At 39.1% G+C, this 13142-nt stretch overlaps 1 protein-coding gene across 2 annotated transcripts in view; it reads right to left on the bottom strand.

The window, feature by feature from the left end:
• The window catches only part of AP2B1 (adaptor-related protein complex 2, beta 1 subunit), a 151074-nt gene that overhangs the window by 36823 nt on the left and 101109 nt on the right, over positions 1-13142 (bottom strand). For both annotated transcript variants that reach the window (XM_006832331.1, XM_006832332.1), the window contains one exon: positions 6422-6551. In XM_006832331.1, the coding sequence (XP_006832394.1) occupies positions 6422-6551 (130 nt within the window). The remainder of the gene's footprint in view (positions 1-6421; positions 6552-13142) is intronic.

Genomic DNA, 13142 nt, shown 5'->3' with positions numbered 1-13142 from the left:
ATTGGAGGATGTGTTTCATCAAAACGAGGGAGGTAACGAAGCAAAGTAATATAGTAGGAGACCCAACAAAGAAGAAAGATGAAGGGAATCAATTCCTAGGCTGATGATGGAGATTCAAGATGAAGGGAATCAATTCCTAGGCTGATGATGGAGGTATATTCTGGGTACTCAAGGACATCAGTTCAGATCAGAATAGAACAAAAGATTACAGAAAGGACTTCAAGAAAACGAAACTGATATTCTAAAAGATTCTGCTCAATATGGAATTTAGAAAATGTGCCAAGAAATTGCAGTTTCATTTTAGTTGCTGTTGTTGTTAAGCGCCCTTGAGTAGATTCTGACCCATTGCAACTCTGTATAGGGTTTCCAAGGAGCCACTGGTGAGCTTGAACTGCCAACCTTGCAGTTGAAACGGCTTTGCATTCTGGTGCATTAACGCCCAGTGCCACACCATTTATTATACTTAGGAACAATAAAATATAAGCAAACAAAAATAGACAGGTATTATTTCAATAATTTACAAAATGTTTTATAAAGAAACAATCATCATAAAAACTTTTTAATATGGCTCAGTTCTGAAGAGCATATATGAGTGGACTTCAAGAAGTCCATGGGATGTATGCACAACCTTGGAACAACAGGGCTCTGGGATACAGGGATTGAGACATGGTTGGAATGGGGAAAAGGGGGAAAATAATGTTAAGATGCTTGGCTGTCTTTTGAATCTTGGTTATCCTTGCATACCATTATAAAATAGACACTTGAGGGGGAGAGAAAAAGAATAGCCAGAAATATCACCATAGAAAGCTTGCAAGTCATCTTCTGCCTATAACTGATTTGTGTTGTTAAGTGCTGTCGAGTTGATTGCAACCCATAGTGATCCTGTATAGGGTTTCCAAGGAGCAGCTGGTGAGCTTGAACCACCACCTTGCGGTTCAAATGGTTTTGCAGTCTGACGCATTAACCCACAGAGCCACACCAGGACTCCTATAACTACTGGAAGACCTAAAATGGGGCTACAACGTGCCCAGTGAAGGAGGATTCCTGTGGAGCTTCTGCATTACATAAGACCATAGGTAGAATCCTGAACCCCATCCACAATCTACTGAGGTGGGAAATTTCCACTGGAAAGGACAAGCAGACCAGCCTGGAGTGGCTAGAAGAACAGAAGATACTTCTTGAAATAAAGACCAACAGGAAAAATACAAAACAATAACAGCAGTCCAACTTACTACTACAAGAACAAGCAGGTTGTTCACCCAGGACTCATCAAGGCAAGTGGTCGGGTCCCCTTACAGCAAACACTCTTCCAACACTAAGACGCAATGGGAATACACAAAAGGATACGTGCTATGACTGGTGACCATGTTGGTCACCGATAAGGGGAAGTGAGAGAAAAATAGCAATGAAGCTGCAAGCTAAGTCCAACTACATTCAATACACGCCTGTGAACCCGGGTGGAGACCTGGTTGGCCAGTAGTTTGGCAAGACCTGGGGACTCCTAGGCCTAGAGTCAGTGACATAGCCACAGAGGACTAGAGTGGAGAGTGAAGCATCCAGCTGATAGGAGGAGAGGGCATATGCACATTAACACCCACACTTGCAGATAATACCTACTTGACCTGGATTCAATGACAGATCAGAGCTCAACTAGAAGAAGAAAGAAGAGGGAAAAAAGTAATCTGATACAATCTGATGAAATTTACCTACACCTATGGATGCAGTAGCTCAAAAGAGGGAACAAATTTTTACAGCAAGGTTCATTCTCACCTCCTCGGTACACAGGGTACACAGGGATGGGCAACTTGTACATTGGCTACCCAAAATGTGGGCCTACAAAGGCAAGAAGTGATTGGTTTACAAGCTTTCAAGAGGGAACCTAGATCCAGAGGGCGTGGAGGAAGGCAGAATCTCCACTGAGTAGTATCCAATCTGTCTGGGCGGGGCTGATGAAAGGAGATGGGGATAGCACTCATGTGGTACAATAGTGAAAAATTACTATCAGGACTGACTGTGAGGGTTGGAAATGTAAAGGTAGTTCTGTAGCAAAAGGAGGGCAGTGGTTGACTTTGCAGGCCAGGAGTAGAGGCCCCTGGGACCATCAAGGGAGAAGAGCGGAATGTGGGACCCTACCCAGAGAAAGTGATGCCAGAGATGGAGGCAGAGACAATGATGTGGAGACACGGAGCAGCTGGAAACTCTAGACCCAGACAGGAAGAGGGGCTGTGTGTTGACGACCAAGGGGCAGGCTTGTGGGGTGTACCCTTTGGTTGGTTTATCATGCATGGAGGGGATTGTAACCATGGCAATGAAATGATATATGATAGGATGAATGTAAAACTAATGTTCTCCCGTGTAAACGATCACATAATTCGCAATAAATTAAAAAGAAGTCCATGGGAAATGAAATGAAAAGATAATGGAAATTTTCTATAAACTTTTTGAACCCCACTTGTATAGTCATAATAATGTAAACACTGAACACTGGTTTAAGCATATTCCAGTACTACTCTATCAGGAACATTGAAGGATGGGAAATGTGCATGTAGTTGATAGCAGTGCATGGGGAAGATGTACAGGAATGCCTAAAACTGAAAAGTTTAGAGACAGCAATGCAAGTTATTTCTTGCACTATCGAGAGAAAGGTAGACAGAAAAAGAATCAGCTAAGAGGCAAAAGAGATTGCCTCTATAGAAGGAGAAACTGGGGCCATGTTGGGGGAAGAGATGGCTTAGGACTGGGTTTTACTTATCTAGTTATAGAGTTAGTTGACTCTTTAAACTGCTTTTAGAGCTGATAAAAACAAAAACCTCTAAAATTCTAAAGACTTATGCTATCAATGTTCTTATGTGAATTTACAGTCTAGTGAGAAAGGTAGCTAAGTAGCTCTTTAGTAACTATGTAGCCTTACCCCAGGCTGAATACACACGTGTCATAATTATACTGTACCCTTGTAAGCAGTACACTGACTTGAAGCAATGACTTGCCAGGTGTTAACTTTAAAGAAATATATTGGTGAAATGTTTCCAAGCAACTAACAGAGATGAAATGAAAAACAAGCTCACTGGAGTCAGAGAAAATTCATTAAAAAAAAAAAAAAAACCACACCTCATTTAGACATTTGTTAAGGTTTTTGTTTTATTTAAATAGAAGAATAAATTTTCTTCTTTAGGAATATAATTAGATGGTACAAATAAACTCCAGAGTGGCTCCTAACCAGGGCAAATCTAATTTTACTTTGTGTAACGTTTATAAGTTGGGCTCACAAAGGTTTTCACAACAAGCATCAGAACAGTAGAACAATTCTTCTAAGTTTAAGTCTTTATTATTAAGTATGCCATTCCTGTTTCTGAGGCATAATCGATTCTAAATGTTAAGAAAGAACAGTTATTTTTTTTTAACCTTAAAATAGTGGTACAAGCTGACTACCAGAATATAGTTTAATGAAAAGTTTTTGTAGTAAGTGTTCATTATAGTTTTTGCAGTTGGATTTATTTGTTCTACACAGTGATATCAAATCAGCCAAAATAGCTAAAACTTATACTATATTTAAAATGTCATTTCCTCAATTCCCAACATTTTTTTCTTTCCTGATTTTATGATGTGGAGACTAGAAACGTACTGATTTTTCCTACATGAAGGATATAAACATGCAAATATACTGTTTAAAAGCCAGATCAATCTTTACCTGACTGTATCTGTATCTATGTAGTCTAGACTATTTTAATTCAGCTTTGATTATTCTTATTCATATGGGGACAAAATCACAATGGAAGCAACCCACTTACCTTAAGGTGAAGTCATTAGTTTCAACTTCCTTCAGCAGGTATTAAATAGACTACTTATTGGGGGAAAAGACTCTAGGTGTGGCATTATAGAATCAGCACTGGACTGTGAGCCACAAAGTTGGCAGTTCAAGCCCACCTGTCACTCCTTGGAAACCCTATACAGAATTGCTATGAGTCAGAACTGACTAGGCAGCACTTGACAAAAACAACATAGAGGGAAAAGTTTCTCTTTTCAAAATTGTCTTTTTTTGCTTATCTTCTCAAATTAATGAGAAAACAGTCAGAACTGTGACATTCCTGAGTTACCCGTTGGGAAAATTTAGAAAATCAGTAATTCAGTATAGATGTTTTTAAGGTGCTGTTATAATGTCCAGGTTTATAAGAACTAAAACCTGCTAGTCATATTTAGAAGACAGGCAGTTCAAATCCACCAAGCCACTCTGCATGAGAAAGATTAGGCTATCTGCTCCTGTAAAGGTTGAGTCTTCGACATCCAAAGGAGCAGTTCTACTTTGTTGTCCTATAGGTTTGCTATGAATGGGAATCCATCTTATGCTAGAAGAAATGCCCCTTAACATATTACTCTCATCATATTGCCAATTCCTTCTGTGTAGGAGTCCTTGTTGTGCTCTTTTAATATGAGTCAAATTATGTTGTGATTCCTCAACTTCATTATAAATCCTGACTCTTTTGCTGTAAAGTACTGTGGCAACAAGGTGGGAGTGAACTGGGAAACAGGTCCAGTGTGTTGGTGTTTAAACTGCAGCAGAACACTTAGTTTTAATTCTGTTGATGCCTCACTTTCAGTACCAGTATCCTTACACTAACACTTACAGAGGATAAATCAATGAGATTCCACTTGTCTTGGTTGGAAGGCTATTTTTCTTTTTCTTTAATCATTCAAAAACTTATCTTACAATTTCACCAAGATTATTCTATCATCTCAAATTCTTTGAGGTAGAATATCAATTCTCCTCTGCTATGTCTCTTCTAAGGAGCTCTGGTAGTGTAGTGGTTACGAATCCGGCTGCGAACCTTAAGGTCAGCGGTTCGAAACTACCAGCCGTTCCGCGGGAGAAAGATGAGGCTTTCTACTCCCGTAAGGATTTACACCCTCAGAAACCCTGTACAGGGTCACTATGGGTCGGAACCGACTCGACAGCACTTAACAACAATAACAACATGTCTCTTCTGACTGTCCTTCACAGCATGCCTTTCCCTTGTTTGTTTTTAAATCCTGAGCTCACTTTCAGTACAAATTTTCATTTAGAGTCCTTATGGCCCTTAATTTTAGAATTGTTGCTAAAGGGCTGCTTTGCATTTGCTTCTGCCAAGAACCTTAAATTTCATTGGTTCTAGATCAACATCATATTGCTGATTTGGAGATTACTGTAACTGCAGAGCTGGTATAAATTTGGACTATCTGCCATGTGTGTACAATATACCTATTAGAGCCTGGATTATACAAGATATCATTCATAACCCTGGTCAGAGAGAAACAACTTATCACATACCTAGAATGTGGACAAGATATTCTAGCTCCCCTTTCAAGAATTAACTATAGTTACTCCTCTCAGGCTCTCCTGTTGTTGTGAACATTAAAATCCTAACCTCTAGGGCTCATGTTATTAGTTGCAGTATACAAACGTCCCTTCAGTACTGCTACAGCTTTACTGAGCTTACTATTCTACCTTCATACTGTTAAAGCTCCAGAAAGTTTTTATTTCAAAGAGAAAATTTTTAAAAAAGAAAAAAAGGGAATAAAGAGAAAGAACACAAAATCTAACCATTCTAAACATTCAAAAATTTTCAAGATTAAGAATAGCCCAATGGAGTCCTGGTGTGGTACTGGACAAGCAGTGGACTGCAAACTGCCAAGTTCAGTGGTTCAAACTTACCAGTTGCTCCTCAGAACCCCTATACAGTGTTGCTATGAGTTGGAACCAACTTGACAGTACTTAACAACAATAACCAGACACAAATATTTTGAGATTTTCTAACAGTGTCACATTCATCATAGATATATAGTAATAAAGACTATTTACATCCAGCTGATCTAACAATTCTGGAACATTTAAATCCACATAATGTAACTACTGGTGGTGGTGGTTATGTGCTGTACAGGGTTTCCGAAGCTGCAAATCTTCACAGGAGCAGAATGCCTCATCTTTCTCCCGCTGAACAGCTGGTAGTTCCGAACTGCTGACCGTAAGGTTCACAGCCCGATTCATAACCACTACGCTACCAGAACGCCTTAATGTAACTATTAGTGGTCATATATTCAGTGATAATCTCCATATGCACCTCAACTGAAATCTATTCTTATACAACTGACATTCAAATTTGTTTAAACTTAAGAAAAAGTTTGCTAACAAGATCTTAATAAAAAAGGTTCTAAGTGTTTGTTGAGTAAAAGAATGAATAACTTTTCTGTCAATTCATGAATATATGACCATTTTTTTTTCCTTAAAAGAAAATGACCAAAAAAAACCTTCTTTTTTACAAAGAATATATCTTTTTTTCAAGCCATATACCGTGACAAAATCTAACACCATGAAAGAGAGGGTTTGTTTTATATATAAAGAAACACACACTTTTAAGATATCACTACCCAAGTGGAGTAGAATTCTAACCTGTAGGTTATTTAGAGGTTCCATCTTCATGACTGGGCCTAAGGTGTTAAGAGGCAGGGAGACATCAATGCTCTGGTTTGGCATCAGTGGTGTATGGATGGCCAGAGGAGTGCTGGGGATAACACCAAAGCTAGGAGAAGACATGAAGAGATCACAAAAGTTAAGTCAGGGAACAAGATTAAGCCACGTCTTAGGGTTTCCATTTTTTTTTATGCCATTTGAAGGAAATATAACTTTAATAATACAGTTAAATGGAAGGAATCACAAGAAACAAGTGCCTGATTCCAAATGCTATAACACTGGATGTGGCAGTTAACCAAAACTCACTGTCTTTTGCTAAAGTTATATGAGATCATAGAATAGAGCTAGTCTTATCTTAGCTCCACAAACAGGAGTCTGCATCACTGCTAATAATACCTCTTGTACTTGAGTGAATATCTCAGGGGAAGAAGAACAAGACATTAAGAAGAGTCACCGTAAAGAAATTTAGTTGTCAACAGTTTTAGGCTACATTTCTGAGGATTTAGAAATTCTGTATTCTGTTTCAAATTTTATTTGTTAAACAACTGACCTTAGCAAGGAACTCTGGTAGTGTACTGCTTATGAATCAGGCTGCTAACCTCAAGGCCAGCAGTTTAAAACTACCAGCAGTTCCATGGGAGAAAGATGAGGCTTTCTGCTCCTATAAAGATTTACAGCCTCAGAAACCCTATGCAGGATCACTACAAGTTGGAACCCAATTCCACGGCACACAACCACCACCAGCAGCAAGAAATAAGCTTCATGAGATTTAGTTTTCTCTTAAATGATACAATGCAGTAATAATCCTTTGCAACCTGGACTTCAAACTGGTTTATTCCAATTTTACACCTGCTGGGAATCTGTGTTTCCACCTCAGATATACTGAATCAGAATCTTACATTTTAAATAAGAATCATCCAGGGACTCCTGGTATGGCACTAGGATAAGTGCAGGACTGCAAGGTCAGTGGTTCAAACTCACCATTTTCTCCTCAGAAACTCTATACTGGGTCACTATGAGTTGGAACAAACGCCACAGCATTTAACAACAATAGGGATCATTTTGAAATGTGGATTCTGATTCAGTATGTCTGGGGTGGAAATGCAGATTCTAGGCAAGGGGTCAAAGTTGAATGAACTTGTTCAAAGCTCTGTTTACAATCTACTTCACAGGTCTGCTTGTTGTTCTTGTCATTAGGTGCCATAGAATTGGTCAGGACTCATAGCTACCCTATGAACAGCAGAACCAAACACTGCCTTGTCCTGTGTCATCCTCATAATTGTTGTTATGTTTGAACCAATTGCTGCTGCCAATGTGTCAATCCATCTCGTTGAGGATTATCTGCTCAGTTTACAGATTGAAAAAGTATGGTGAAAGGATATAACTCAATGTACTAAAAGGTATCAAAGTGCTGGCTAAATGCCTGAATCCTTTAAGAGCAGAGTTAATTACTACTCCTGAGTTATACTGCGACTGCGCATGCCATAAGTGTGTAGTAAAATAAATGATGGTATTTCCATTTGTGTTGCTAAATTTGATAGCAGTTTGTAAAATTATACATAAAAAGATGCACTGAAAGAATAAGAAATTTAGTTACATTCATACTCCCTCTGCCTGATATTCCCTTCCAGACATTTCTAATTAGTTACCCAATGGTATTGGCTCTTGGCTACATTCTATTCTGCAGGCCAATTAATCTTTCTACAAATCCTATTGATTATAATAAGATTAGTCAAATGTATTATAAAATGTTTGTCCAATGTTTAGAATCATAGCAAAGTCTTTAGAATAAAGATTGAAATCACATCTATTAACTTTTTACCATATATTATTTCTCCTGTATTTTCTAGAAAGCTTTATTAACATTCAATCAACATAAAGCACCCTCCTTTGCGTTCTGTGAATGTCATTAAATTGGCTTTTTATGGGTGGTGGTGGTTGTTACATGCCATGGAGCTGGTTCTGACTAATAGCCAGCCTTTATTGGGTTAGCTTTCAAGGCAATAAATCTTTGCAAGAGCAGAAAGCCTCATCTTTCTCCCATGGAACAGTCTGTGGATTTGAACCACTGACTCTGCAGTTAGCAGTCCAATGCTTATCCTACAGCACCACCACCAGGACCCCAATTCTCACTAAAGATGGAAATACTGCTTTCAGAAGTTTATACACCTAGATGAAGGATATGTCAAGAATACCTTCATTATTTTACGTTTTTATTTAGTTATTTCTATGATTTTGTAGCAATCCCTTTTGACTTATCTTTGTGCTAGCAAGCATCAGAAATTAAAATGAAAAAATACTTGGCAGAAAATTAAACCTGAATCTAATCAAGCATACAGATCTGCCTCCAACTTACAGTTGTATTAACAAAATTCAGACTATGGGAAACTCCACAGACAAAAGATCTAATTTCTTCTACAAATACATTTGAGGGATCAAAGAATGAGAGAAGAATGAGAAACCTACAAGTAAAAGACTTAGAGACAGCTGCATATGTAGCATACTGAGACCACCATCATGTCAGCAGCCATGAACATCAGAACCAGGAGCTTCTCAGCCACAACTCCGAAAAAAGGCAACTTCCTGCTGGATCATGTTGGTAAATGTGCAAGTTTTAAAGAGAAATGCATAAGGTGTCTCCATCACAATAATTTTGAAGATGCTTTGTGAATGAATCAATCAAAGAAATATTTAGAATACAAAATAGAGAGGTAAGCTAATGACAAAGAAGCTGATAGAAAAACTGGGATTCAAAGATTTGCTTGATGACATGTGGAAAGATCTGGAGTTAGAAAACCAAAAGGGAAGAACACATTCAGCATTTCTCATGCTGAAAGAACAGAAGAAAAAATTAAAGCCTCAATTTGCAGTATTGAAGGATTCTATGGGCAAAATATTGAATGATGCAGAAAGCAGCAAAAGAAGATGGAAGGGATACAGAGTCACTGTACCAAAAAGAAATGGTTGATGCTCAACCATTTCAAGAAAAACCAGTGGTCCTGAAGAAAGAGTTCAAGCTGCACTGAAGGCTCTAGGAATTGACAGAATACAAATTGAAATCTTTGAACAAATTGCGAAGCACTGGTGGCACTCATCCATTAAAGCCATGGAATTGAGAAGACAGCTACCTAGCCAACCGAATGGAAGAGATCCATATTTGTACCCATTCCAAAGAGAGGTGATCCAGTGAAATATGGACATCATCAAACAATATCATTAAAATCACATGCAAATAAAGTTTTGCTAAAGATAATTCAAAAGTGGATGCAGCAGTACATCAACAGGGATCTGCCAGAAATTCAAGCCAGATTCAGAAAAGGACTAGAGGTATCAATGCTGGATCTTGGTTAAAAGCGGAAAGCACCAGAAAGATGTTTACTTGTGCTTTACTGATTATGCACTATGACTTTCAACTAGGTGAATCATGGCAAGCTACGGATTAACACTGCAAAGAAAGGGTATTCCAGAACACATAATTATGCTCATGAAGAACCTGTATATAGACTAAGAAGCAGTTGTTTGAACACAGCAAGGGGATACTGAATGGTTTAAAATCAGAAAAGGTTATGTGCCAGGGTTGTATTCTTTCCCCATATTTATTCAATCAGTATGTTGAGTAAATAATTGGAGAAGCTGAATTATATGAAGAAGAACGTGCTATCAGAATTGCAGGAAGACACATTAACAATCTGAAATATGCAGATGATACAGCCTTGCTTGTTAGAAACTTGTTATTAAGTGCTGTCGAGTGAGTTTCAACTCATAGTGATCCTGTATATGGCTTCCGAGGAGTAGCTGGTTGGTTTGAACTGGTGACCTTGTGGTTCATAGTTCAGTACTTATCCTACAGTGTCACACCAGTAGTCTCTAGACTTAAAACACTTAGTGATAAAGACCAGAGCTTTCAGTATGGATTGTACCTCAATGCAAAGAATACAAAAATTCTCAAAACTGAACCAATAAATAACATCATGATAAATGGGATAAAGATTGAAGTTGTCAAAGACTTCATTTTGCTTTGATTCACAATCAACACTCATGGAAGCAGCAGCCAGGAAATCAAATGATGCATTGCATTAGCAAAGTGGAGGGGTCAACGAAAAAGAGGAAGATGCCCAATGAGATGGACTGACACAGTTGCAGCACCAGTGGGATCAACCTTAACAATTGTCAGGATTGTACAAGACTGGACAATGTTTCGTTCTGTTCTGCACAGGGTCGCTATGAGTTGAAGCCAACTTGACAGTATCTAACAACAATACTGATGATGGGTAAAAGGGAAAAGGGATGGAGAAAGAAAAAAGATAGTAAGTTACAGTAAGAAACTAATAGACTACCTATAAAAAATAGGGACTAAGGGTATTTTGGAGTCCTGGTGTGGTGCTGTGGGCTAATGTGCCAGACTGCTAAGCTGTTTGAACTGCAAGGTTCAAGCTCATCAGCTGCTCCTTGGAAACTCTATACAGGGTCTCTATGGGTCATAATCAACTCAATGGCATGCAACAACAACAACAACAAGGGTATTTTATACAGGAATAAGTATAGCTTATTGTTGTGCTGTTGGCTAAGTGCCTTGTTGGGTTCCGATTCATAGTGACCCCGTATAGGGTTTCCAAGGAGGGCTGGTGAGTTTGAACCCCCAACCTTGTGATTTGTTAGCAGTCCAGTGCTTATCCTACAGAGCCACACCAGCAATCAGAATTACTAGTAGAAAAGATTGAAAAAAAGCAAAGACAAATAGAGATGAATGAAGGCGGTGCAGACTTCTTATATTACAATAGATCCCCTCCTCCCCCAATTGTTTTGGCCTTTAATACGGCCAGCTTTTCAAAGTGGCTGGAAATATAACTGACTTTGGCAGAAGAAAACACAGCCTTTCTCAATATTTAAGTGATTTCTAACTTGCCAAGCTCTCAAATCCAGGGTACAAAAGTATTTCCAAAAGATTAGAAATAAAATCAGATAATGAGAAAGACAAATTATCATTGATATATTTTATTAAACCCACTTTAAGAGTACAATTATGGAATACCTAACAGGGGTTCTAGAACTTGCCCAGTGAAATAGGCTTCTTGTAGAGATGGGGCCTTAGATGGAATCCTGAAGCCCATACAGAACCTTCTGCAAGTGGGACATTCCCACTTGACAGGACATGCAGCCCAACCCAGAGTGGCAAGATGAACGGAAGATACTTCTTGAAAGAAAGACCAGCAGGTAAAAAGGGAAAAACAAAACAGTAACAAAAAAAAGATTATCTAGCTATTATAAGAACAAGTAAGTTGTTTGCCTGGGAGCCATCAGGGCAAGCCATTAAGTCACTTTAGGACAAACCTTGTTCTAAGACTGAAACTCAAAGGGAACAACGGGCAGGCATGTAATAAGCGTTGTTCTACTTGTGAGTTGATGTGGGGAAAGACAGTAATAAAGATCACGTTCTATGGATTCCTGTCAATCTTGAGATAAGAAAGAGTAGGAAGGGCTGGCTGATCTGAAGTTTGGGGAGTCTTGGGAACCACTGAGCCGATAGTCACTGACCTGGCCACTGGGGGCTAGAGTTGAGAGTAAGCTGTACAGCTTATATTAAGTGTGTGTGTAGGGTGTTGCAGAGGAACACCCAAGCTTGTAGATAGTACCTATTTGACCTAGGTTGGATGGCTTGATGATCAAAACTCAACTAGAGGAAGACAAAGAAATTTGGTACAGGAAGCAAGTGTATAAATTGCTACAATTTGATGGACTTGACCTCATCTTGTAGATGTAGTAGCACAAAATACCAACCGAGAGGAAAGGAGTCTTCAAATCAAGGATCAGGCATATCCCTTCAGTACACAAGGTTTGACAGGGATGGGCAACTCAGACATTGGCTACCTAAAATGGAGGGGCTATAAAATGGCTGTCCTACAAGTTTTCAAGAGGGAATTTAGTTTCAGAGTGAATGGGGGAAGGTAGAATACCCACTGAACAATTTCCATCTTGTCTAGATGGGTCAAGTGAAAAGAGACAGGGATAGGATTCTTTTGATTTAATAGTGAGTAACTCCTCGGAAACCCTAAACAGGGTCGCGATCAATACGATGGCACTTAACAACAACAACAACAATTGTTATCATGGAGTCCTGGTGTGGCGCTGTAGGTTAATGCGCTGGACTGCAAAGTCATTTGAGCCACAAGATTGGCAGTTCAAGCTCACCAGCTGCTCTTCAGAAGCCCTATACAGGGTCACTATGAGTTGGAACCGACTTGGTGACACTTAACAAAAACAACAATTATCATGACTAATTGTGATTGTCACAATTGTAAAGTTAGAAGATGTGTAACAAAAAAAAGGGGGGGTGGGAGTGGTTGATCTTGCATTCCAGGAACAGAGGACCCTGGGACTAGCAAGAGGAAAGAACAGAGGCGGAGCATGGGACCCTAACCAGAGAGGCAGCAACACCAGAGTTGGAGGCAGAGACAACAACGGCATGGAGAGACACAGCAGTTGGGGACTCCAGACTCATGGAAAGAGAAAAGCTGTGTGCTGATGGGCTGGGGTGGCTTTGAAAAATGTGCTTTTTGGTTGTTTATACGACTAAATATTTCTACATGTTTTTGTGTGTATCAAAAAAGGAGACTGTAATCAATGAAGTGAAACAAGATGCAAAGCTGATGCTCTGCCCTGTAGTCTATCATTCAATTCACAAAAGTTGTTTTTTTAAAGA

Source organism: Chrysochloris asiatica, unplaced genomic scaffold (genome assembly GCF_000296735.1).
Source record: "Chrysochloris asiatica unplaced genomic scaffold, ChrAsi1.0 scaffold00007, whole genome shotgun sequence".
In the NCBI taxonomy this organism is placed as follows: Eukaryota; Metazoa; Chordata; class Mammalia; order Afrosoricida; family Chrysochloridae; genus Chrysochloris; species Chrysochloris asiatica.
The sequence above is the reverse complement of the archived record's forward strand: the minus strand, read 5'-3'. Positions and strand labels throughout refer to the sequence as shown.